The sequence below is a fragment of the Macrobrachium rosenbergii genome, chromosome 22, assembly GCF_040412425.1.
Source record: "Macrobrachium rosenbergii isolate ZJJX-2024 chromosome 22, ASM4041242v1, whole genome shotgun sequence".
NCBI lineage: Eukaryota > Metazoa > Arthropoda > Malacostraca > Decapoda > Palaemonidae > Macrobrachium > Macrobrachium rosenbergii.
This window is the reverse complement of record NC_089762.1, coordinates 1625094-1652582: the sequence shown is the minus strand read 5'-3', so window position 1 is coordinate 1652582 and position 27489 is coordinate 1625094. Positions and strand designations below refer to the sequence as shown.

Genomic DNA, 27489 nt, shown 5'->3' with positions numbered 1-27489 from the left:
AATAAAAAATGAATAATACTGTCTACTCCAGGTAATGACTTAGGGAGAAATAAAACATTTGAGCTTTTGGGCGAAAATATTCATTAAACATTTCGTGTCAGCCTACAAATTAAAATGCACCTGGAGGTAAACTTCAGGCGACAGCTCAGTCTGCCATATTTTCAAAAAGACGACTTCCAAGGTTTAGAATTTCATAGCCATGCTATAAAACGTTATAATACTTTCCTTTTATTAGTAATATTTAATATCATGGATCAGTACTGAACGTTTTCAAATGGCTAACTGTTTTTCTTTTAGAGTGTTCAGAGTGTTCAATGTTTTTCTTTTAGAGAATTACCATTTTATATTATTGTAATGCAAAGGGTCCTTTCCTTTCATTCAGAATATTGAACATCACGAATCAGCAATGAACGTTTTTGAACGACTAAGGAAAGCTGCAGCATTTACAGTTTTTCTGTTCAGGGAAATTGCCACTTCATAGTGATGTAAAGGACTCCAAACTTCGAAGTCCTCTACATCAATATGAAGTGGCAATTTCCCTGAACAGGAAAATTGTAAACACCGCAGCGTTTCTTAGTTGTTCAAAAACGTTCGGTACTGATCCGTGATGTTCAGTAGTCTGAATGAATATTGAAACTTCGAAAACATTTCATCCGTTTCCAACAAACCCAACAACTGAGACAAAATCATTCGTGATACAGATTCAGTTTCTTCTCTTCGCGACAAGCCAAGATCTTAGCTGCCGTCGCCTCCGACACGAAGGCCACAAAACTTGCCACGCAGCCGGCCGCAAGGACTACGAACATTCCCTGCAAAGGACAAGGAACGTGTTAACACTGGATGAGTTTATGAGACTTGGATGTCTTTTTAGAATCGCTAAGACTAATATACGGTGAATTATGAAATTCACGAAAGTAAGTTTTTTTTTTTTGACAAGATTAGATATTCTGCGAACTCAAAGAATGTGAAAATTCTCTTACTTGTCGTTAACAAATCTCATTTAAGATATATATATATATATATATATATATATATATATATATATATATATATATATATATATATAACTGAATGCAAATTTGTTTGTTACCAATAATTTTAAGAAGACCTATCTTTATCTCATGACAAAAAAGACAAATATATGTTGCCATGTTGTTCCATGCATTATCTACTGCCGATCATTTTTTTCTGTCGATAACTTACACTTATCACCAAACACTAAGCATTAAAAATACTGAATAAAAATAAAGCGTTAAAATTAACAAAGAGATGTGATCTATTGAGAGATGTCGGAACAATTTGTAGGGAAGCTATGCATATATATATATATATATATATATATATATATATATATATATATATATATATATATATATATATATACTCATTGTCGTTATTAACAGTCGGCATATATTTGCCATTTACGCCATTTCCCTCAAACAAGGCGTTTAAAACTCTCCATAAGGTTTTCTTCTGCCATGTGACGTTGTACATTAGTACCCCGTGCTGCTGACTCTACAGTATGGCAGTACTGTTTGCAACCGAGGCAGGAGCAGTAAATGATGAACAACTGACCTTATTTTCGTGACTAATGTAACCTTCTTAATAATAAGGACACTATTAAAACTTCAGCCTGACTTGACTTTACCCACAAATTCGTCATAGACAGAGGTTCCTGCACAGTAATTTTCGTTGGGGGACGCTTGCAAGATCCCACGTTGGGTATTGCGTCGTTGATCCAGTAGCTGTAGAGGCCTCCCTCAATTGCTCCTTTTATTCTGAAATGGAACGTGTTTTATCTCATTTTAGCCACCGGAGCTTTATGGTACAGATAATCAGCTGGGAAAATAAATTCCTCATGAGACTTTTAGCGAAACGATTGATTGGGTTGCTTAAACCAAGACCAACGAGAGAAACCCGCTTGTAAAAGTTTACTTCTAGAGGTTGCTTTCCTACGCAAGTTTAAAAACGTGAATTATCTCCAAAAGTCTTTCATTGAAAGTGTTCATTCCCGATCTGTGTCTCAATTTTAGCTGTAGCAAATGATTAATAATTACGTAGGCCTACGCCAGATTCATTTCGTGCACTAGGCCTAGAGGAAAGATAAAGGCAGCAGTTGGGTGTTGGGGGGGAGGGTGGGCCATGGGAACCACGACAACGGAATCTTGTTTAAAAATTCAAATCTTAGTGATGAGTAAATACAGATGAGTGTCAAACAACAGAGCAACAACATGAGGGCTTAGCAGACAAATCATGAAATAATGAATAATATGCATGTTATTTCTTCTTGTCATCCGTGAAATTTGTGGAAGTTCCATCTGTTATGCTAAGAAATGCAATACTTTATTATGCCCATAAAATAAAACATAGAATAAAGCATCACTGTAAACGAATCCTGTTTTATTTTATGGCTGTTATGTAATGTGAAGCCTTAGAACCGTTATGCTTTATTACAGTCATAGAATAAGACATGAATGTACAATGACACCATGTTTCGAAGTACAATGTGATTATCATGAGTTCGATGGTAGAATCCATATTTATATTGCGAACGCCAGAATTCTGCAAAACAGATATTAAGTCTTACATTATTTATTCAGAGGACTCTGAAATCTTAATCTGCAAACTATCCTTTCCTTTCAAATCACTTAACTCATGATGTGCTTTCTTGGCTTCGAAATACTCTCCACAATAATCAGAAAGTGAAGTCAGTGAAAGGGCGATTGCCCCAATAGCGCCTAAGCACACCAAAGCGTCCAAAGTACCTTCTGTCCATGGCATGGCGAAGAGGACTGTCCTTTTGGAAGACCAAACTTAGGTGGGAATCCATGAAGCCTTCGCTTGAGGCATAGAACTTGCAGTTCCCTGAAAAAGAAACCAAAATATCGAGGGCTAGGAGTCACCTTGCTAATCATATATATATATATATATATATATATATATATATATATATATATATATATATATATATATATGTATATATATATATATATATATATATATATATATGTGTGTGTGTGTGTGTGTGTTTGTATATTTATACGTACATATATTTCTGATTATAAAGACCGCTCACAGAGCGGGAGCCGACCTTGCTGGCTGGAGCTAAACATCACCGCACAACAATATAATATTACATTGCACGCTAGGCCAAGCAGACTTGAGCCATCGAGGGTTGAACTCAGCCCAAAGAACCACAGCAGAAGTCCAGCAAAAACCTACCTTTGTACATGTAGTTCTCCGTCAGGAACAGTTTCATCATGAGGAAAGGTGCCAGGAAGACATGGTCACCCCTCGAGACTAATTTGTCGACTACAGGCACGAAGCCTGGAACCGGTATTAGGCTGTAACGGCCCCTCTTCCCAGCCTCTGCCACGTCATGGAATATGCCCGACTCTGCCGCCTGTTTTCGTGAAGAATGGGTGAGTCAGGTTATGCGATGCTAGAACTTCAAAAGATTGCTGATAGATTAGGAGCTGACTTCTTTTCAAAAATTATTATTCATGAAGTTCTTACAATTACGAGCAAAAATACGGAGTTTATAAACTGAAGAAGCAAGCTTTTTACAAAGACGAATGCTGATGTAATAAAAAAGGTAAATAAATATGTGTATCCAAGTTACATACTGATATGCTCTGTACAGTATGTGTTTCATTTTTAATGATCTCTAAGTGAAATGTTTCTTTGGTAATACTGTCCATACTGGAAGTATTCCTTTGCCAATGTTCATTAACGAGCTTGTTGGCTCGTGCTACGCGCGCTGGAACCCGGGGCTTCTGTCTCTCCTACCCTCCCCATCCCCTTCCTACCCCACCCAGGGTGGACAAACAGGTTTGCAGGAGGAGGGTGGATGTTTTCCCTACCTACCAAGTCCCAACCTGGGGCAGACAAACTGGTATGCAGGGGGTGGGTGGCCATGTCATATCTCCCCCTACTGTCACCCGGGGGAGGACGAACAATATAAGATCCTCTCAGATTTTATTATTATAGATTTTATAGAATTCGTTGATTCAATCCATTCGCTGTGGAGTTTATTTTGACTCTCATTCCCAGTGAAGTGCACATTTTACATAAAAAAAATTGAAAATGCTTTCGGTTTAATAAAAAAAATTTGTTACTACATCTTTAAGCACTGTGTTTTCCGGTTTGAACTTCATTTTACCAGCAAGCAACCCATCATGTGTAAAAAAAGATTAGTAAAAAGTTTAAAAAATTGTAAAAAAATTAAATCTGATGGATTCTGGTTCTGGCTTTTTTGTTACTGGCACAAGTAATCCTTTTAGTGCACTATCAATGCATGTTATAATCATGTTCCACATTTGCAACACTTCTCGCGCATTCTATGCGTAAGCGGTATACTTCAAAATATGCACGTGATAATACAGATACCTTTATTAGTGATACTAAAAATCCTTTTTCTACACCATCAATCTGATATCTGTCCCTTGCAAATCCTGCTTTGAAACTTGCCGTGTCTAATGTGGCGCTATTCTCACGAAAATGACTTTCAATGGAAGGTTTGTGAACTAACCCGATTTCAGTTGCAACAAAAGCTTTTAATTTCATGGAGGTTAAATCTTTCCACTGATGATACATTGCTCTTTTAGGCAAAAGGTTGCTCTTAGCTGTCATAGAATAGAAATATGCATTCGATTCCTTTGCTACGTGATCATCTATTTCCTAAAATAAACAAGTAAAAAATGCGCCGAAGTTTCTTTGGCCACGTCGAGTTTTCTGTACAGCGTATAGTGCTGTATGAAACTTTTAGCCATGGCCCATGAAACTCTTAGCCGCGGTCCATGGAACTCAGCCACGGTCCGGTGGTGGTCTCAGCCACGGCCCATGAAACTCTTAGCAGCGGCTCATTAAACTCAGCCACGGTCCGGTGGTGGCTTGTGTTGTTGGTATCTATAGCGGTGCCAAAAGTACGATCACGGCTAACTTTAACCTTTGATCAAAATAAAAGATACTGAGGCTAGAGGGCTGCAATTTGTTATGTTTGATGACGAGAGGGTGGATGGCCAACATACCAATTTGCAGCCCTCTAGCCTCAGTAGTTTTTAGGATCCGGGGGCGGACAGAAAAAGTTGTGACGGACCGACAAAACCATCTCAATAGTTTTCTTTTACAGAAGACTAAAAATTAGCAAAGTATTCATAAGGAGTAAAGTTTTCAAATCCTATAACCTTATGGAAGTCTGTGAGTCACTGTATTGTCCAGTTATTTTTTATTATTATAATAGACATAAACTTTATTCCATGTGTATGGCACGTGGGGTTTCTTCATCATCATCATTACCATCCTATACTTTGCACTATACCATAATCATCAATATCATAATCAGATTCTGAATCGGAAGTAAAAATATTTCCTCGATATCTTATAGTGAAATATGTGTGTATATATATGTATACATATGTATAAAGATTATATATGTAGGTATATATGCATATACGTACGTATGGATATATACATAGATACTTAAATAGATATATATATATATATATATATATATATATATATATATATATATATATATATATAATTTACATATATATAAAATGTGTATGTGACACTGATTCCTAACGACCAATCATTGCATATCTGAAAGGTTTCCATCTGCTTCGGGCATTCCACCTTATACAAATGCACAACGTGTAAACAACAATTTTCACTGTCCAGTTTAATCCGTGCTAGCAACCTCGTTTCCTTAGCTAACAGGACGTGCATCTAAAATAAAAAATAAAAGGAAAAATTCCCTTACCGAAAGCATCTGCGTTTGAGCGGTGTTTGCGAACTGAATGATGACGAGGGATTCGTCGTCCACCATGTCCCGCCATGTCTGGTAGGGTTCGGAGATGTATCTCACAGCCAACAGCGACATGAGGTTCGACTCGTATGAGGCGATGACGACGAAAACCGACAGCGCCCAGCTGCATACCATGAGGCGCTCCCAAGCCAGGCTTTCTCTGTCCTCCACATCTGAAAATTCAGGTCACGTGACGTCTGTTGAATAGCCTATACCCCCGTCAATCGATGCAACAACACCATCCATGATGTTTTCATCTTCTTTGCGGCGTCCCTACGGCCCCCTAACTGCAACCTCTTTTATTCCCTTTGCTATACCTCCGTTCATATTATCTTTCTTCCACCTTACTTTCCTCAGCCCTCTCTTAACAATTGTTTCTACGTTATTTTCGGCGCTGAATGGCCTCGTAGGTCGCTGCACTCGGCCTAGTTCCACTGCTACTATATATCGTTCGTCGCTTGACTGATTTGGGTTAGAAGTCAGACGCGGTTGCTTTCTTGCTCAAGTAATTACGCTACCGAATCAGTTTGAGGTATTTACGCTGATAATAAAATTATTATAGTCATTTGAGCAGTAATTAACATCACATCGATTTCAACATAATCATGCGCCGGCGTATGTTAAGTTACAAAATAGAACAATTATTTTTTATGTAATTAGGACGTGACTGATAGCGATAGGAGACACACACACGCAGGCACATACAAATGCACATATATATAAATACGACATATACATACGTATACATATAACATGTATATATATATATATTATATATACATGCATATTTATATACATATGTGTATACGGTTAAATTCAATAACGCTTAATCAAATCGTTATCAATGATAGTTATACTTTAACACCTATAAAGTCAAAGAAATATTTTGTGATGTTTTGGTTCTTCATATTCGAAATGGCTCATGACTTGACTGCGTTGAAGAAATTACGTAGAACATGGAGCAATCTACAAAGTATTCGATCCGACTTGTCTAGTACAAGTTTCTAAATCCGGGGTGCTATTTGAGTATAATAGTAAACTGTCACAATAAAGTAACGATCCTGTGGATACAAATGCCTCCTTCAAAAAGAGTCATTGTAGCCAGAATCTTGTTTTAAAGAAAGAAGAAATAAAAAAAGATGATTCAGGTGTGAACGTAAATGCACTTTAGCGACGTACGCTGCTCTTACGATTCACTCTGGGGGCATTTGCTGAAGAACTATACAGAAGCCAGGCAAAGGTTTTCGACCTTTTACTGTATTGCTGATAAATTTGATAATCAAGATTAGCGGAGGTGGAAAATGGACTATTAATTGTCACTTCAGGAGTTACCATTTCACTGTGTTTGTCAGCATTAATTCTGTTACGTTACCAAATCATACGATTCCAGCATAGTTCTATCTGCAAGAAGAAATGATCACCCGCTCTCCATCTCTGGTGAAAGAAGGTTCATGACTTATCTAGTCTACTTTTGTCATTAGCAGCTCAGCTTAATTCTCAGTTACCGAAAATGGTAGTGCATAGAGTGTAGGAGCCTAAAACTATCATTATGGAACTGATATATTCTAATTTATGTTAAATTTTACAAAATAACAGAAATTTTGTTTGTTCCTACATCCAAACTAATATTAAACATTTTAAAAAGATCAGCAAATACCATGGCTGGATAAAAACGTACAGCCAAGCCTCATCGGCCCACTACATAGATGAACCCTAATATATAACGAAAGAAAAATGGATCGAGTGGAATGAGGTGGAATCAATTTCGAGAATTCTTGCCTTGCTGGAAGATGATGCGGATGTAAGAAGAATATCCGGCGCCACCACCGAAGGGAATTATTTTACTCCCTATCATCCGGAGCAGTTTAGTAACGACGACTAAGGCGAGCAAGGATATAAAAGTCATCAGCCACACCAGAGGGCCCAGCGGCATGACGAAGCTCCACTCGTCCACCTCTGTACGGCCTCTTCTGCCCAGAATTTTGACGTTGTCCACCAGGAGAGGAAAGGAAAAGTCGACCGCAATAGACCGATCGTAAGTGATAGCGAACGGACCAAGCGCCAAGTCAACTTCCTGTCGATACAGATTAAAAGAAGATGAGGATGAGGTTCCGAGCGAGATCTTTGGCACTAATTCTTCTACTTGTTTCTCCCATGAATTTGAGAAGTGATTACGGGATGTTCAACACCAGGAACTGTATCTTATTTCGAAATTATTGCAACCAAGTTCCACTATTTTTTTATGACATATTTTTGCATATAGTATAAACTGATATAATTGTATGTATGTGCACGTGACTGCTAATACACAGTACAATGATAAAGGCAACTATATATATATATATATATATATATATATATATATATATATATATATATATATATATATATATATATATATATCCCATATATATTGAGTGTGTCTACTTCCCCATAGAGGGCGTGGTGTCAGAAGGTATGAGCCTTCCCGTTAGAGCCTATTTACAAAATTACAATCCCCATGTCCTTTGTAATCATGTTTGTAAGCGTAGCCTTAGATCGAGGCAGTCTTAATGGTAACCTGCTTCTCTGGTGTAGACTTACGAAGGATTTCAGAAAAAAACAAGTTTTTATCTTCCATGTTAATTTTAAACCTTTTTTTTTTTTTTTTTCTAAGCACCAAAGGTGCAAATGATGAACCGTGATTTCGCAGACCGTTTCTCACCTTCCGGACGACCATGCCCACCATACCGTTCCAGGAGCCATTGGGGAGCAGAGATCCAAAGGAGCCGTCAGGAGGTTGAACTATGCTATATCTGTTGAATGAGGAATTGATTCGCTTGCATTTATTTGATTAGATCTCCGTCTCTATGCTAAGGAAAGAAACGTTAAAACTCAACGATATGTCATTTCTACCCTTCTAGTCAATATATTTTATCACATCCTCAAATGGGGTCCCAAATACTCCCAGACCTTGATTACTGCCCTTATGAAACTGCTGAACTCTGCAGAGAACTTACGTGAAGTTAACACGACGCGCCAGCAGCTCCAGTAACATCAGAGAAGGCCCATAAAAAGTCGTCGATGTTCCATTGGCAGTCTGCGTCTTCTTGGCAAACAGATAAGGAGACAGGCCCTGGGCAGCCACAACGAGATGCGCGTTGTTAGTTAACCTGTTGGGAGGGAATATTGTTTAGGCGTGATGGCGTTAAACTAAACCGAATTCTTTTGAAGATTTCTTTATGACATTAGGCCTATCACTGACAAGAACACGAGAAGCCCTTGCCACGAACCTTGGCAGGCAGGTTCGAGAAAAGAGCGAGTGAGGAAATGCACATTACATGGAACAGAATTCAGAAGGGGCTTTCTTCTTTAAGGTATATCCCGCCGCTGACCAGAAGGCAAAAGCATTTTTCCCAAGGAATACTACTTACGTATTGACAAATTAGAAGACGTTCGCCACATGACATCGGGGAGATTTTTGAATGTAGTAATGTAGGCCTATTAGTAAATTTGCCGGCGGTTTAAAAAAAAAAAAATTGGAGACAGAAACTTCCCCTGCTTTATCTTTCCATATTTTTTCCTTTCAGACATGATAAGCACGATGTCACATGCTGTAGTCAAAGGATGAAATAATTAAGATTTACAGATAAATAAACAAATATCCCTGTACTGAATTACTTAATATTATGAATAGTTTGAGCTTCAAACAGAATGAAGTTTAAATAATTGTTTTTGTTTTTACAAAGTAAAATATCTTTTATAGTTAAGCCTTGTAGTATGAAGATAATTAAAAGAAAAAAAAAAGAAGGGAAGTACGTTACTGGTTTTCAGTGAAAAAAAATCTTGCTCGGATACTTATCACTGAACTGGGAAGGTTTAGCCGTGAAATAGGGTGAATCCGTTTCAGTGCCTTTTGCTTGGCGTAGCGTTGAAAATATTCCGGGAAAGGGAACGTTTGTGTGCAGCTAGAGCTTTTGAGCTCAGTGTAAGGGAGTAGATGATAGACGGTCGAGCGAAAAAAGGCCACTCAATTAAAGGCAAGCCAAGAAACAGAGGAGAGGACCCATGAAAAGATAAAAGTCTTTCACGAATCCGTTGATCTTTCATCTGGGAGAGCTGTTCGCTTTATTGCATAATACATGAATGCAATTTGGAAAGAGTGAAGAAATGCGTACCTGCTGAATTTATCGGGGAAGAGAGTGTAGTCTGTAAGGTATCTCAGCCCAAACCTCGTAGACCAGGTAGCAATCTGAAGGCGCCTGTGATCATTGGGAAGGTAAATGAAGATTTCACACCTGCAACACAAAAACTAAAGTCAGGTTTGTTAGGTGAATAGTGCTGGTCTACCCTAAAAGGGTGGTTTGCCACAACACTATAGATGCATTTCTTTCACCTCCTAACACCTTTAAATCTCACTCGTGAAAGAGTTAAAAGTTTATCTCCTTAAGGCTTGTCCTACTTTTTTCCATAATGCATCCAAACCTCTATCGTTAATGAGGATAAAATTCGTCTACTTTGAGCTTATGCCCTATTTTCATTTCACTCTTCCTCCCCTCCCCCCCGTATTTCGTTTTCTTTGAAAGTCTACCTTTTATAAAAAAAAAATGAATTACCCGTCCCATAGGCTCTAGTGCTCTAACATGCGAGTGACCGCCCTGACTTAGTAAACTAAACGCTTAAACTTGAAGTGGTCGTAATAATTTAAACTGCCTGGGATACCTGAAAGGAGCAACTTCATCCTGAAGGGTGACCATCATCCCATTGCTGGTTGAAAGTTTCTGGCGTAGGTGCCGAGATCGGAGCCGCGTTAGACGAGTGAGGACGAGAAGCCTTACCGGCCATTTCAAGAGGCCGTTCGAAGCTGCGGTGTCGGTGAAAAAAACCAGGAACTCTTCGACGTCACTTATGACAATCAGCGTCAGGCACCAAGATGTCTTGCGAATCTGGCAAGAATATACGTAAAGAACTGCGCTCAAACTTTCTTTTCATTGTATTTCGAAGTCATTTTACGCAATGCAAGTTTAAGTATAGAGATGAAATTTGTAAAAATACTGTTAAATATCCACTATATTCTTTGAAGAGCTTTGAAATATCAGAACTTAGTATTACCAACATAGTAGCATAACCCATACCTTATCAATACTGTGAAATATACTGGGCTGTGACAGTGTCGTCGAGTTACTACTGTTACTCTTTTTCAAGAGAGCCTCGAAATAGGCGACGTTTGCCGTATAGCCTAAGTTGCTGACGACCTCACAAAAAATACAATTGTGTTAACTGGGGGTTTTGGTGTAACTATTTTGTTTTTCTTTAATAAGGGAGACCGATTTCAGTCTCCTAACGTAAAAGTTCTTTGATATCTCATGTATTATCCTATTTTCTTTATATTTTATGCGGGAATTTAATTGATTATATCTAAGAAAGACTAAAAACAATCTTAGATTAATTATTCATTAGAGTAACGGAGGTGAAAACTCACAAACGATAATTTCATGTCAATACCTTGAGCACGGATGTAGCAGGAACGACCCTGTCTGATACAAAGACGTGAGTTTCTTTCGAGCACCGCGATTCCTTCAGAATAGCCGTGGTTACTTCTTGAGCCTTGGAGATGATGTCCGCATCTCCTGATAATAATAATAATAACAACAACAGAACGTTAATAGTCATATTAAAATATTTCAGCGGTTATTAAAAACTTCAGAACTTCAGTAACTATCGTCGATAGCTGGTTTACAGATGGTTAGTGAACGTATCGATTCATATATATATATATATATATATATATATATATATATATATATATATATATATATATGTGTGTGTGTGTGTGTGTGTGTGTGTGTGTGATCACTGTCTGCTTAACTTGAGACTAAAGTAATGAGAGGCATTTGATATATAATCTTTAACTGGTTATTGCAACAAGAAACCTTTCTACTTACCTGCCACTTTAAGGAAACTGCCGAGAACCAAAATCGATACCGTGAAATAAACAAAAGATTTATTCCGGTGGCCTTGGGTGCTCGTCGTTGTCATCATCATAAAGTCACCTGGTGTACGAGCGGGGAAAATATAGGAAAGTAAGAACACGTTATACTAGGCTTATACAGTATTGTTATTGTTAGACTTTTTTAATTTTTTCCCCACTTTTTATTTCTCATCTGTTATTATCATGGGGGGGGAGGCCACGTGCCCAGGTCCAGCCCCTACCCCCGGGATCCGCTAGTGGTTCTTCCCCGCCTGTTTTATAGTATCTTAAAGGTTACATTCATGCACTTCCATTACAGGTATTTATAACGCTGAATGACCTCATAGGTCCCAGTTCTTGGCCTTTGGCCTAAATTTTATATTCAGTTGAATTCATAACGTTTATAAGTTTATTTAACCTTCGTGGATATTTTTCTGAGGGTCAAAAATTGTAACCTAAAGTTGACACATTCCGCTAATTTTATGCAATATGAAAAAAATTGCCTAAATTTAAATTCCTTTAAAAAACATTTTGTATAACGACATGCTGTCACCTTCCCTTACTTAAACTCTGAACGAATATTTTCCCTCATTACTTTCACGGAAAAATAACCCAGAGAATAACTGGTTCTAGAAATGAAAGGCACTCATTTGTATTGGTGTTTTGCAAGCATTCGGGTGCTCGGACATTGAGTCCTACGAACGACACCAGATATTTTTCCTAAATTATCTAAGCATAAATCCGAAGAGCGGATTGGTAAATCAGTAAAAAGAATCATAGCAAACCACTCGATAGACCGAGGTGAAAAAAAAATTCAAAGACAAACATCAGAGTGATTCGAAGCTGATAGAAAATGCTGTTACGAATGAATAGATTATTAAATGTTCGTATTCGTGCAACTCGGGAAAACACAAGCAATAATGTGCATTAAATAAACATCATCGAAGTCTGTGTGCACGTCTTCAAAGTTGCATCTTTTCCCGCAATCAGTTGAGTGTCCCAGTTTCGATAAATCAGAAGGAGAAAGAGAAAGGTGAAAAAAAAGATAAGTTAATGCATCAGATGGAGAATGGGAAAGAGAAAAGGAAAAATAAAAGTTAACGGTCCATCCTGAAGGTTACCAATCTGTACAATAGAGAACAAAATGCTTTGATCTGTATTAATCTTAAGTGGCCGCAAATGGCAGCGGTTAGGTTTTACCCACTTTACTCTCTCTCTCTCTCTTTGGGTTTTTATCACACTGGCTTAGATTTAGACTGTAAAAAATTCCCCGGTTTTCTACTTTACCCATGCAAGCATCTAGCTAAAACCCTTTACTCTCGCCCAAGCAACGACTTTCACACTACGCTATGATGAGACTGGAGAGAAACAATTCCACAGCTACGTATGGGTACATATCTTTTAAAATAATTCTCCACAGAGAGCTTTCGGGAATCTGTTCGATTCCCCTTTTCAATCTGCAGATGATAAAGGGGAATCGAACAGATTCCCGAAAGCTCTCTGGAGAGAATTGCTTTTAAATATTTGTACCCATACATTAACGGTGGACTTGTTTCTCCATTTCAAGACTCGCGCCACTATGAGTATTTTTTTTATTAATGCTGAGAGTGCCATGGTTTCCTTTTCCTGACATGCGACGGGCGTAAAGGCGCAATATCAATAATGATATTCACTATTATAACGTAAAACGTGGAAGTCGTGCCGTCAAGCACCCCTTTTCTCTTCCTTCGTCCCGGCAAGGGCGTTGTGTGTGACCCATTCTGTTGATCTCTGAGTGAAAACAGAAGCTCTTTGGAGAACATTTATTGTTTTTCCTTTCGGAGAAAAGTCTTCAGAAGATTTGGCCACACAACAGAAACAAAAGGCGGTTGTGCTCTGCTGATTCTTCTCCTCTCTGTGTTTTCCAAACAGTTCTTTTCCACCTCATTTATTTATCTTTTTTTATTGAGTTGTCGCGTAACTGCCTTTATTCAGTCGTCTTCTTTCGTGTCTAGATGACCATGTAGTCCTGCACTTTCTTTTTTTCTATTCTATGTTATTTAAGATCTTATTCATAACCCATTCGATTTTGATTTTATCACAAATCGTCACTTTCTTCAAAGTAATCAGGCATGAAGATATCCATCTCATCTTAAAAACGAAACATGTTTAATAGTTACGATTTTTTTTTCTTTCTACGAAAATTAGACTCGTTTTCTTTCTGCCTCAGTAATCAAGACTGGCGTTAAAGTTTTCTTTGTCTTCATCGTAAACCATTCCACTTATCGATTGCTGTCGAGCGCGAATAGTTAGTCCAACCAAGAAAACATTACTCATCCAGCAATTGCCATGAATTGAAGAAAAGATCAAGACGTTGAGAGGACCTTTGATTGGCGTTCCTCCTTTCTCTCATTCCGGTTGCGAGGCGAATCGCTTGACGTGCCATCTTCCCTCTGACGGACAGGTCCTGCGCCTCATCTCACTGCTAGATTTCGTAAGTATGGAGTTGTCTGTCATCCGAGGAGCGAAAGTTTCTTGGAAAAACTTTGCACGAATGCGACTTTGTTACGAGAATGGTTGTTCTTTTGTCCCTCCGTTTCCATTCTAAATAGTATTTCTTCTTCTTCTTCTTCACATGGAAAGCGAGTTGCTGTTTTATGAGGTCTCGTTGATGACCATAATCTCCTATTTACAGCAACTCGCTCGTATGATATGATACATGTCAAAGTCTCACTTTTTATTAGGAGCTATTCGAAATGAAACACAGAGCGCATTAATAACTTCATAGTTATTACAAAAAATAAAAGGTAAAAAAGATTTTAGAAAGAAAAAGCTGTTACAATTCTGCATTTTCAGCAACCATTACATTGCGTTCAAGTATATTTTCATTTTTTACAATAAGTGGTACTAAAACTTTTTTTATTGGGTTCTTTCTTTTTTATTTTTGTGTTTGGTCACGTAGATAACGACAGCAAAATATTAGGGGAAAGAGAGAGAGAGAGAGAGAAAAAAAAAAATTTACCACGCGTCCAATTTATGGCTTCAAAAGACCACAAAACAAACAAATCGGACTGAAGCAGCGACGATGAGTCGAGTTCTTACTAAAATAGTGTTCGTGGAAGTCAGTTCCCGTATAGCTTCAACAGCAGGGAAAAACCAAGCAGGTACGTTTCCTGGAAATATTAATTCCGCCTCTGTTGCCTCAAGTAGTGAAATATGTCCCTGGCAGTGAATCGATGGTTGTATGTGTGTCTGTGCATTTCTGTGTGTGTACTTTTGTGTTTGTGTGTGAATAAATACTAGTCTTTACTGTCTTTATTTAATACTGATTATCATGCTGGACATTCATTATAAAGATGTTGGACTGATCGTCTTCTGCGTTGAGCCGGAAAGTGTTTGTTTGAGAGAGTACAACTTCAAACGTTCTTGATCTGGTATAAAAGTGTTCACTGTCGAAAGCACTTTAGCTCTCAACGATTGACTGATATTTTCTTGAACCAGAAAGGAGTAGAAAGCAAAAGATATCAGTGAAACAATAAAATATGTAAATGGAATAATACACAGCCAACATTTGCTGAGGGTAAAATTCATGAAAGTAGATATTACTGAGTGACGAGAAATCCCAAGCTTTGGTTCCGAGCAGTTGTAAGGCTAGGAAAGTAGACTGGAGCAAAGCTAATAGAGTCATCGTGTTCACCTAGATATACGCGCTGAGAAAATAAAGATATTTTGAGTATAATGTATGCGACGGTAAAGGGGGCGAATAATTTGCTCGCCATGAGGTGATAGTGAGGTATTAGATTTGAGTTCCCCATAAAGAAAAAATTGAAAATGATCAACGTAAACTAACCTATTTGTACAAGTGAATAGCAGGAGGACACTATGCAGTAAATTAGAAAAATAGGGAAAAAGTAAAAACTACTTGTTGTTGTTGTTGTAGTAAAGCGTCCTCTAACACTCCTTCACGTCGTCAAACGGAAATAAAAAAGAGAAAATTCCGAAGTCATGGGTTGTTAGAAATTCATAAAAATCCCAGGAATTCTCATGAAAAGGCAGCGTCCACAGAGTGGTGACTCAGCGGGCGAGCAGTTAGTTTGTTGCTGACGAATCCGTATATGGAAATTTTGCCTCTGTGGTCCACACAGAGCAGTTTTTTTTTTCACATTAGGTTTTTTATTTCCTTCCACGCTTTCTCAGTTACGGGTGACCTTACGGCAAGAGCCCGTGCTGGCACAAAGCCGGCGGTTTGATCTAACACAGCCACCAGTCATAAAAATGCATTGTAAAGGTTTTTATTTTTTTTTACTTATTTATTTATTTATTTATTATTATTATTATTATTATTATTATTATTATTATTATTATGGCGCACAAGTTTCATCAACGACAAGACGGGCTAGGAAGTCTCTCATAAAAAGGAGGCAATTAATAATAATAATAATAATAATAATAATAATAATAATAATAATAATAACCCAGTGAGTTCAGACAGTGCTGACAACATCCAATTGTATCTTTCCAGATACAATTTTGATCTAGGAAAAATCCACCCAGATTTTTAAAGATTTCGTCAGATCTAGAATTCTGTACCCATACAGTTTCAATGAAAATGGAACCTATACCAATCTCTATTACAACTTTAAAGCCATCTTTTCATCAGTATTTACTGGACCAAAAGACATTATTTTTTATCCTGTTTAGTTTTCTGTAAAAGAAAATTATTGAGTTGGCTATTTGTCCGTCCTTCCGCACTTTTTCTATCCGCCCTCAGATCTCAAAAACTACTGAGGCTAGAGGGCTGCAAATTGGTACGTTGATCACCCACCATCCAATCATCAAACATACCAAATTGCAGCCCTCTAGTCTCAGTAGATTTTGTTTTTATTTGAGGTTAAAGTTAGGCATGATTGTGCGTCTGGCACTGCTATACGTGCCGACAACACAGGCCACCACCGTGCCGTGGCTGAAAGTTTTATACAGCATTAAACGTTATACAGAAAAATCGAATGCCGCGAAGAAACTTCGACGCATTTTTTACTTCTTTTTTTATGAGGGGCGTTTGCAGTGACGTAAGTGGCATATTCAAGCTTTCGTTCCATCAATACGGTCCTTTTGGGTCACCCATCTTCGAAATTCGTTAAGCCATTCAAGGTCGAACCCTGGAGAATAGCCATGAGAACTATTCTTCAAAAGCATCTGATCTACTAAATCATACCGTGTAATACTGTCTTTACATGACGCACTGGAATTTATTTCTGGTGATAGAAATTCATTTCTCGTCATAATGTGGTTCGGATTCCACAATAAGCTGTAGGTCCCGTTGCTAGGTAACCAGTTGGTTCTTAGCCACGTAAAATAAGTCTAATCCTCCGGGCCAGCCCTCTCTAGGAGAGCTGTTAATCAGCTCAGTGGTCTGGTTAAACTAAGATATCCTTAACTTTCTTCATTCTAACTGTGGCTTCACGCATCTTAGTAACTTAGTAAAACTCTTTAAAGTTATAGATTTCAAAAGGTATCTTGGTTTGTCGGTGGACAAAAGCAGCAGTTGTTGGAATAACAGGGTTTTAGAGATTTAACGAAAAAAAAATTTTTTAGTCTATGAAATACCTAACCCACAAAATTACGACAGAACCTGATTCGTTTGAATTCTTGAAAACGAGACACCTTTAACTTTCAAGAAGTTCCTGAGATACAGAGAAAACACACTAAAATTAGATTTTAAACCTGACATTTTATCTTGAGAAAACTGGCCACAAGTGGAAATATTTTGGGTAAAAAAATCACCCATTTGTATGGTACCTACCTACCTACCTACGTACTAAGTCTCATAAAAATCAGAGAACAATAGGCCTATCCATTCGAATTTTGATCTTTACATTTACTGTAACCTTGAGAATTAGGTCAAGGTTACAGTGGCCAGAGAAAAATAAAATGTTGACCTCTGCTCTGATATTGCTTCTGTGACTTTAGTGGTTCGCTGGATGGTCAAGATTATTATCGTGTGATGGTCGTCATTGCATATTATTATTATTATTATTATTATTATTATTATTATTATTATTATTATTATATTATTATTATTATTATTATTATTATTATTATTATTATTATTATTATTTCAGTAAATGAAACCTATTCACATGGAACAAGCACACCAAATGGGCGACTGACTCGAAATTCAGGCTTCCATGGTTTCAGACTCGAAATTCAGGCTTCCATGGTTTCAACCTCCCACCGCAGATGCCACACTGCTCGCTAAGATGAAGATAATATGACTTCCATGATATTAATTCGCTTATCACATTACGGTGAAATACAATAACGCATTATACGATGAGGTTTGATGACATAATCCAGTGACAGTATCATCAGGTAATAGAATAAGGAAGTTATCCGTTGGTGGGTCTATATTATAACCAATTATTTCTTCCAACGAGTCATTCACGAATCTCTCTCACAACCACTGGTAGTACGCGCGCGCGCGCTCACATCGACACCGCTGTTGGTGATTACATCTGTCGTGGCGGTTGGCCTGTTTTCTTTTCATTCAAAATTCGCAGTTCTGTTCTAAATAATTGGCCATTGGAAAACATAATACTCTCCTACACAAATAGAGAATAGCATCTTTAATTACTAGAGGCTAATTTTACTTTCTGTTTTGAATAAGGTAGCCATAATAATAAGTATAAGTGAGAATTCAAATCGAAATTTTCAAGAATTTTCCTTTAATATTCAATGTCGAGAAATTCATTCAAGTTTTTTTAAAATGACTTTTTATTATAGATACCTCTGATTGTTAGTTTTGGATTTGAAGGATGTCAGGTGGCCATAAGTTGACGTAACTTGATCATAAAAGTGTGAAGATAGGATAGATTAACTAATCATCAATATTATGTGCACTATGTTTGATAAGGAGTAGGCTGCATCCCAAACTTTTCACAGAAAATCGTATAATCGAGCTATGGCCATTTAGTACAAACCAAACGAGCGAATTCCTGAGATATCTTTTATGCATAGGAATTCATCCCCTCGTCTGCTATTTTACCAGTATTCTAGACCGAGTGAAAAAGGATTAGGGACTCACCAGCAAAAGCATGACTAGCAAAGGAGGCCGACGGGAGGTCCCGATAAAGAGAAAGGAAAGAATGGGAGGAAAAACGAAACAGAATTATAAAATATTTGAATGAAAGTCTTACAAAGGAAAGGAGTGAAGCCACAATTAGGAAATTTGGCCGACGGAGTATCATATCAAAGGGCGACGAAAAATGATTCCCCAAAGTTCCGCAGAGAAGATGACCAAACGTCAGTAGATCTTGCCATACCGAAGTCATAAAGGTGATCCCCAAGAAAGCTGGTTAGATTCTAGGTGTCAAGAAAGTTACCGCTGAGGAAATTTTCGAATACATTATTCACGTAAAAGTCGAGGCAATATGACGGTCACTGGAATGATGAGTGAGGCTAGCGGTCCTCTATTTTAGGGACTAGCTAGACCAGAGCAAATTTCTAACAAAAACGATAGATCATTGCAGGTTTTGACACTTGGGTAAGAACATGGAAAAACACAGGAGCGGAGAATACAAGGGAAGACAAAGAATCAGACAGGGGATAGAACAGAAAGATCAGACGCGTCGACATCTCTGGGAGCAGAGTTAGCTGAAAAATGAGAGCTAATTAACGTGACCTTTTCGATAGGAAAGCAAGCCACAGACCCACGGGGACAGAAGAAAGGGGAAAGTCCAGAAGTTGTTGAGAACTTCGTTGGCATAGGACGAGAATTCTCTTTCTTTCCAGAGTTCTTAGTGCGAGAGGATTCTTCTCATGAAGTAGAGAAGTAGGGGATATAAAAAAGAGTACAAATAGCAGCAGAGTGAGAGGCTAGCAAGACTCATTTTTTAGTTTTCTGAAAAGAAAACCATTGTGCCGGCTTTGTCCGTCCGTCCGCACTTTTTCTGTCCACCCTTAGATCTTAAAAACTGCTGAGGCTAGAGGGCTGCAAATTGGTGTGTTGATCATTCACCCTCTAATCACCAAACATGCCAAATTGCAGCCCTCTAGCCTTAGTAGTTTTTTTTATTTAAAGTTAAAGTTAGTCATAATCGTGCCTCTGGCAACGATATAAGAGAGGCCACCACTGGACCGCCGTTAAAGCTTCATGGGCCGAGGCTCAAACAACATTATACCGAGACCACCGAAAGATAGATCTATTTTCGGTGGCATTGATTATACGATGTACAGAAAACTCGATTGCGTCGAAGAAACTTCGGCGCATTTTTTCACTTGTTTCAAAAGATTTATTCTATACTGAAAGTTTATGACAGTCCTGTAATGTATTGCACTTCAAGCTTACCATTATCAGGAAACCCATTCTAAGATCAATTATTCACGCCTGAGGAAAATGATTGATGACTGTGTAAAGAAGATCTTCTGTACCTAAATAGCATGAAATTATACGAATTAGCTTTAGAAGGCGTCAGATCTGAAAGGTTAAGTGCACACTGCAGGCCAGGACGGCAAGCATTCAACATTCTGATTTTCAGAACTACCAGATTTAAAAGTAAAACGCACAATAAATCTCTTTTAAAAAATGAGTCTTGCTAGCCTCTCACTCTGCTGCTCTTTGTACCCCTAAACCTAAAGCGTCAAGTATTTATAAAACAAAACTTGTACAGATTTCCACTGCCCCGGAAACGCTCCTTTCAGCAAAATGTCTTAAGCACTTTTACGGGAACGCCCTTTTATGATTTTGTTGGAGTCCAGCGCTCCTGAAAAGTTATAGCACATCAGCCATTCTGTCGGTGATTGATTCTCTCTGCACACAGGATCACTATGAAAAACTGGTGATTAAAAGTAGAAAGAGGTTTGGAGGGCCCGTTACAAACTAGGTCACCAGAAACAGAATTCTTTTAGCGCGCGTGTTGATCTCAGAGAGACCCTGCTGGGTCAGTAAAAGCTTGATTAGAATTCCTTGGTGCGTCTGACAAAATTGCTGAATTAATACTATATCAAAAATCAAATAAATCATATGACTATTATTATTTTTTATTGAATAAAATGGTTACATTATGCGAATTGATTTTATACTGAGTTTTCCCAATTCTAACAATTCGCTTTTCCTGCACATCAATATTGGTCAATAACTGACTAATAACTGATGTGCAGGAAAAGCTAATTATTGGAAGAATTGAGAACACTCAATATAAAATCAGTTCGCATAATGCAACCAGTTTATTCAACAAAACTTTCCTTATTATTATTGTCATTTTATACGGCTGGTTATTATTTTAGGGCGCACTTGTATAGTTGGTGAGTGGAAACATACTTTCGTAATTTCTGCCCGTAGGTTGCGTCTGGATACTGAACTCAGCTTGAGTAAGGTCAAATAAATTTTTTTTCTCGCAGTGTTATTTGCACTTGATGAATGGTTGTCTTCCTGGCCTGGGGGGTTGTAGAAAACAGACAGTACTTCAAAACATTCTTCTCGTAAATAAAAATAAGATAATGAAAGTTGGGCGAGTCAAAATTACTTTTAGAAGGATACCCGTCAGTGGCAAAAACATTCTCTTTCGGCTGAATCTGACGTTTCTAAATGATCAGGTGCATTCATAAGTCAATGAAAAGGTTGTTCTTTCGCTTCAAAAAACCTATTATTTATCTGAAATGCCCTGAGGGTAGGAAACTATAGTGCTGGAAATGATGGCTTGTAATCATATGTGTGAAAAAATTATAGTTAAGAGTATTAAGTTAACAAAAGTAATAAAGGCTTGATAACTGTTCCCTGTTGCTTACGGGCAAAACTTTGAATATTTGAAGAAAACGGAAGTAGCTCGTTTAAGGCTCACTCAGAGGAAAAGCGTATTGCATCTTTTTACGAAGCCTTAGTTGCTGGGGATTTTGTCCCCGTATTCGGATTTTTTACTGCATCTAGGGATAATCTGGGGAATTTAGCTATTTGGGGATTTCATAGGGAATTCTGGGATATCCGGGACAGTTTTTATTTTTTGAATTTGACTCGACCAATCATGTGTAGTGATGCTCAGTCGTGACTCAGCCAGGTGCCACCTTGCCAGTTTGTATTCGAAATCAGGAAATCCCATATAGGAAAACTCGAAGAGTTGATGATAAGGGTAAACACATGGACGGTCAGATATTTTCCCCTAGACCATTTCGACCAGTTTACATCCGGTTCGGTTGATGCTTCGAGATACATTTCAGAGTTAGCTGATCTTTCTTTAGGCTCTTCGAAAGGAGTTCGTTTACTATAGTGCGTGTAATCTGAAAATAGTGGATTTCCCTTTTCTTTATATATGGAATATAATTGTGAATTACGCACGAAAATAGCAAAAGTGGCAAGTGAAACATAAAACATGCCAGTACGAGTCATTTCTATCTTGAATTTTTAAGTGACATTTTCGTCTACTTATTAATTATGCAGAACCAGAATTCTGAATGATTACTTTTTTTTATGCCATAAGAAATCATAGTGCTGACATAACGACAGTATCTCATGTTAAATTCAATGTCTTTGCCTCATGTCCGCGGTGCGATGGTACTAAAATTTAATTGCTCTGTTTATCCTATCAACGAAATGTTTGGATTGCGTAATTATTGTGTACGATCGCAGTCAGTCTTTTACAAGGCTAGTTTAAAATATTCTTTCAAACCATGCTATCTTTCATGCTGCAAATTCTGCTCAAATTTCCTAATTTTTACAAACATATGTAGTTTTATCATCGGTCGAAGGTCAGGGCAGTTTTAAAATTTTCTGTAAAAAAAGTTTCGCGGAGCCCGTGAATACACGAACTGTCTGAAATAACTTGGCAGCTACAGTATAGATAAGCTAAAACGATCAAAGGCATCATGAAATGACCTCTTGACTTCTCAGTGCCTAATATTTTTGGATACGTTTTTCAGTGAAAACTTGGAGTCCTAATTTTGGAATGAAATGAAGAAATGGCCATAAATCTCTGTTAAGAATTTATAGCATTTCATAAGTATGATTTTATCTGTCCAATTCAGATACGAATCATTTGAACAGAATAGACCTATCCTGGCAGAGCTGGAAACGTATTTAGAATTACCGGAACCAAGACTTTGGGCGTTCATGGCAGGCTGTTATGGGTTACATATTTCTATTGACTGTGACCAGTATATTCCCTCTGTAAGACGTTCGTACAGCTCAGCCTATGTTCTCTATAAAAATTCGACACCATAAAGTGCCTTAATACCTTTCCAGTACAATATAGGAAGTGTATAATATAATTTTCTTCCGTAAAATGTTGTCGCTTTTAGCGACGAGACTCCGGAGCAAAAGACAAAACAATAGACCCTATTACATTTATCAGTTGCTGAGCATTAGCTGCTGCCTAACACACACACACACATACACAGGCACAAGGCTTAATAACAGTATATCAAATGACCATTTTAGCATAACACAGTCACTCTATTTGGAGCATATGAAGGATATTACTTTCCGGTACCTCTTCCGCTTAATCGGCAGTTCCAAATCATACTCTCTTTTCATCAACCTGTCGTCCTCCACATCCTCTTTACGACCATTTTTTCACCTCATACTTTTTCGTCACTTCTTTATATCTCTGCAAGTCTCGCCTGTTCACACAAAATTCAAATTTTTACCTCCGCAGCTTCAACTTTTTTTTTTATCCCATTCATATTTAACAATAACACTTCCCTCCAAAAAAAGAATAGGCTTAACAGTATCTTCATAAGTAACAACTCTGGTCTCTCTCTTTTCATCCAGTCTTTTAATACGTCTCACTATCTTCGTTATACCCATTCTCTCAGCCTAGCCTACCATCATCCGTTAAATTTACGGGACAGGGGTGCAGGAGATTTAACTTTAATTTTTTCAACGATTATGTAAAACATATCGCAAAAAAAACTGCTCAAAACTTCTGCCAGCGGACAATCGTCAGCATTGGTCATATAATGAGATACACGTAACCTCGTTCAAACGTCTACAAAGCTAGGACAGGAAATCAGTTTTGAACACCTTGAGAAAGTATTCTGTCCTTTGAGATCTTTACACGCCTGGAAGAAACTACGGGCCAAGGAAGCTCACTTTTTCATTCAATTCTTTGTTTTGGGGGGGATATCTATTGCATAGCCTAAATTACAGAGGAAAATAAAGAAGGTGGACCGAGATGACGTACTATGAGGTGCGACAACTTACTTCGGATCCCCCCATTTCGGAACACGTTTTCTGAATACGATTCCAGCCAGGAAAACTGAACAAAGAGCAACAAGCAAGATCAAAATGGGGGGAAAACCCCCACACTGCAAAGGGAAACTGGACACCGGACCGTCTCAGAAATCTGCTGGAAATGGGAATAAGAGAATGACTATCACAGGTTGTAGGTTTGTTGTGAAGTCTCGTCAGATTCTGCCCTAGGGTATTGAATGCAAAGATCAAGGCCATGATGAACGTACAGATGGGAATGACTTATATTTATATGTAACCTTTGTGGATGGGTTTACAAGAGTCATGATAACTAGCTGCACTGAAAGGAGGCAGGATCAGCGTCTGTCCGAGAGCACGAACCTTCGTTCAGCCGATAGATTTTCCCGTTATCACTTGATTGGAAACAGTCTCTTTACCGAGTGATTTATTGTATTACCTCGTGCATACGACTAATTGCATAAATTCATTTCCAGTACATATGCTGCTACTCATAAGAATAAGAATATGTGATTTGCTTGTTTTTGTTTAGTTTTTGTAATAATACACACAGTCGCCTTTTAACAACAGCGTAAGTTCAATTCATCATGTGCACGTTTAGATACGGTGACAAAAATAGTAATACTGTAACGGTTAGCGCCAGTTTTCCCCTACCCCCAGTTACCAATACGAATTAAGGTCTTCTAGTCTTCCACCATCTATATTTAGACTCATAACTTCACGTTTTCCGCATTTCTCATAACAGCAGTCTTGTTACATGCACCTATCCTACAAACACTTTCAAAGTTCAAACACTTATACTGGGAGTTGAACTATCTCTTGATTATCACCAGTCAACAATTTATTATCCGTGTCACTCATTCCACATACCATTCACAACCCATTTCTTAATCCAGTTACTTTACACCAATATTTCTGGTAGCCTACTTCACAGCATTCCATCTACTAGGACAATTGTTCCCGGCTCACTTTCATGCAAAGCTCGTCACTCCTCTGTCTTCATTTGTTCACAAGCTGTATTTTCATCATAAGAACTCTTTAGTCTCTCAGAGTCTTTAGGAATCATCTAAACAATTTCCAAAAGACAATCTACAATTCTAAGCTTTAATGCCTCTCGATAAACGGCACATCTCGCCGTCTTTCTACACCATGTGCCGTAGCGCCGACAGTATTGCATTTCTGTTAGTTCTTTTTAAAGCGGTTTCGACGTCCATTTACACCACACGCAGCCTTCTCCCCTTTTCTCTTGAAGCTCCTACATTGCTGTTACAGGAGTAAAATCCCCTGACTCACACATCCTCTTCGTTGACTAAATTCATGCGGCCTTTCTCCTACCAGTCATTCCGTTGTCCGTTATACTTTCGCAGTCAAAATCCTACTAAACACTTCTCCATCACGATACTATTTTTACGTGGCTAAGAACACTAAATTCCTCCAATACGCCTTAACATTCAGATTGGTAGAAATCAATTACTAAATTCCTCCAATACGCCTTAACAAAATAACGTAAAATAACGTAGCAAGTACGATTGTCGTTTATTTCTGAAAGAAATTAGGAAAGGCTTGACTAAAGTGTCCCGATTCTTGATGAAAGGAATTCGTTCTTGATCAACACTTCCTTTGGTCAAGAGTACTGAGCCCGCCATGTAACTAAACGTTTAAAGTAAAACTCTACGCACATTAAAAACTGATGCCTCTAAACGCGCATAATCTTTTGTTAATCATTAAATATTTTTTTAAACAAAGACGACTGATGTGAAATACAATAATATTGTCTTGAAGTAATAACACTGGCTACTAGGAAGGTACTCAAATGCACTTCAAATTATAAAAAAAAAATGGTCCAATCAATCTGATTAATTAGTCAGACAAAGCGATACACATATTCTCCAACAGAGTTTTCATCTAATGTAAGGGGTCTTTATACCAAAAACATTTGGAAAATCTAATGGGCAAAATTATCCTCTTTTATGAAGAATCCCAATTTCTAACATTTCATAACTCTGTCTATAAAGAGTTATTTCATTATCATCATTATTCAGACTTTTAATCTTCAATAATCTGGACAATTCAAGATAAATTTTCGAAGAGTACACCATTCCATTTCTTTCTTTCGTAAACCTGGGTGTTGCCAGCAGTTAAACTGTTTCAATTTCTATAATGTAAAAGGACAAAGACTATCATTCTTCAAGGTTGCGTTGGTTTTTCCGTTTTGTAAAAAATACCTAAAACTAGGAGTGTGCACTTACCTGAGCTGCTTTAGCAATTCTAAATTATCGTTCCATAGCTTTACATTTGTGTCTTGGATAATAGACGATTGCCAGGGCGGCAAATATTCCAGATCTCAGTGCAACAGAAATCAGAATAAAATTAGGAAGTTCAAGGAACTATCTCCCATTCAAAGAACAACAAATGAAAATGATGGCGGAATGAGATGATTAGACTCACCATCTCGGAATGCGCGAGCCGCGAGGCAACTCATCATCCAAGGTAATCCCCCTTTTCCAATACCTTTCGTCTTTTACAGGATGAGAAATTGTAATTACCATTTTCACAAAGTATAGCGGGAATACGCCAGTTTTTTAACACCTCTTCTTAACTAATAAAAGCATCTGTTATTAAAAATGAGGTTATTTTGATTCTGTAAGCTTAAAGCATGAGGTTGGTTTTTTTTTTATCAATGGACACATCCCGGATATAGGCCGATAACCGCAAAGTATTTCGAAAGAAATACTTTACACTTTATCACTATAGCCTACATTGTGAAAAGAATCCTTTATTTTAAGAAATGACAATTGTGCTGATAATGATGGATTATGTATAAGATATTTGCAAAATGATGCACGTATTAGTAATTTCCATTACCAGGTTTCATAAATGAGTCTCCACTAAGTAACTCATATGCTTTCGAGTCCTACAATTAATTTTAGATTGATTATTGTTTACTCTAACTTCTCGCTTATGCACTGTATAAGTGTGACATATTAAAAATACTTGAATATTCTTTCCATACTTACCGGAAATAAAATACTGATCGTGGTCTCGTGAGAAGTGGGTTACGACGGTTTCAGAGAAATGAGGCAAAAATTAGTTATTTCTTCCAAATATTAACGCTACTCAAGCAGCTATAAGAGGGGAAGAAAGGGGAGGAGTTTGATATCGGTGTTTTCTCCAAACTGAAAATCACCAATGACAATAGGGAGACTAGACTTCCAAATTATATGACAAAATTTACACCGAATCGTTATGCTGCTGGCCAATATGTCAACGCATGCGCACCATACCAGCAATCTGATTGGACAAATTTCGTTGTTTACATCACGAGCGATTTGAACCGAACAATTTCGAACCAAGCCCCACCCAATGTGCGCATGAACTTTCTATCACAGTAAATTTGCGATGTTTTTTTTTTTTTTTTATTAGAATAAGGTTAGTTTAAACCTGCGCAAAAATTGTGATTATCTATGTTTATCATTTATGCACTTCGGCTTTCAACTCGATATCAAATTTCATTACAAATCCATCTTAACATTGAGCACTTGTGTTGATTTA

At 37.7% G+C, this 27489-nt stretch overlaps 2 protein-coding genes across 2 annotated transcripts in view; one reads left to right on the top strand and one right to left on the bottom strand.

Annotated features, from left to right (window-relative positions):
* B9d2 (B9 domain-containing protein 2) overlaps positions 1 to 27489 on the top strand; it is a 61840-nt gene that overhangs the window by 17010 nt on the left and 17341 nt on the right. The gene's annotated exons all lie outside the window — the stretch shown is intronic.
* On the bottom strand, positions 65 to 27234 carry LOC136850520 (glutamate receptor ionotropic, delta-2-like). The gene is made up of 14 exons (XM_067124100.1): positions 26955 to 27234; positions 11734 to 11841; positions 11294 to 11418; positions 10924 to 11043; positions 10511 to 10734; positions 9967 to 10086; positions 8809 to 8961; positions 8514 to 8604; positions 7589 to 7883; positions 5765 to 5982; positions 3223 to 3403; positions 2766 to 2865; positions 1649 to 1778; positions 65 to 809 (listed from the first exon to the last, which is right to left on the bottom strand). The coding sequence occupies exons 2-14, from the start codon at positions 11831 to 11833 to the stop codon at positions 687 to 689; spliced, it is 1980 nt and encodes a 659-aa protein (XP_066980201.1). The 5' UTR covers positions 11834 to 11841; positions 26955 to 27234; the 3' UTR covers positions 65 to 686.

Coding starts and splice junctions, on each gene's coding strand:
- LOC136850520 (XM_067124100.1), bottom strand. CDS start 11,833: ATGATGATGACAACGACGAGCACCCAAGGCCACCGGAATAAATCTTTT. Junction 11,044..11,293: donor CTGCTACATCCGTGCTCAAG/GTATTGACATGA, acceptor ATTTTTTGTGAG/GTCGTCAGCAACTTAGGCTA. Junction 7,884..8,513: donor TGGGCATGGTCGTCCGGAAG/GTGAGAAACGGT, acceptor CTGTATCGACAG/GAAGTTGACTTGGCGCTTGG.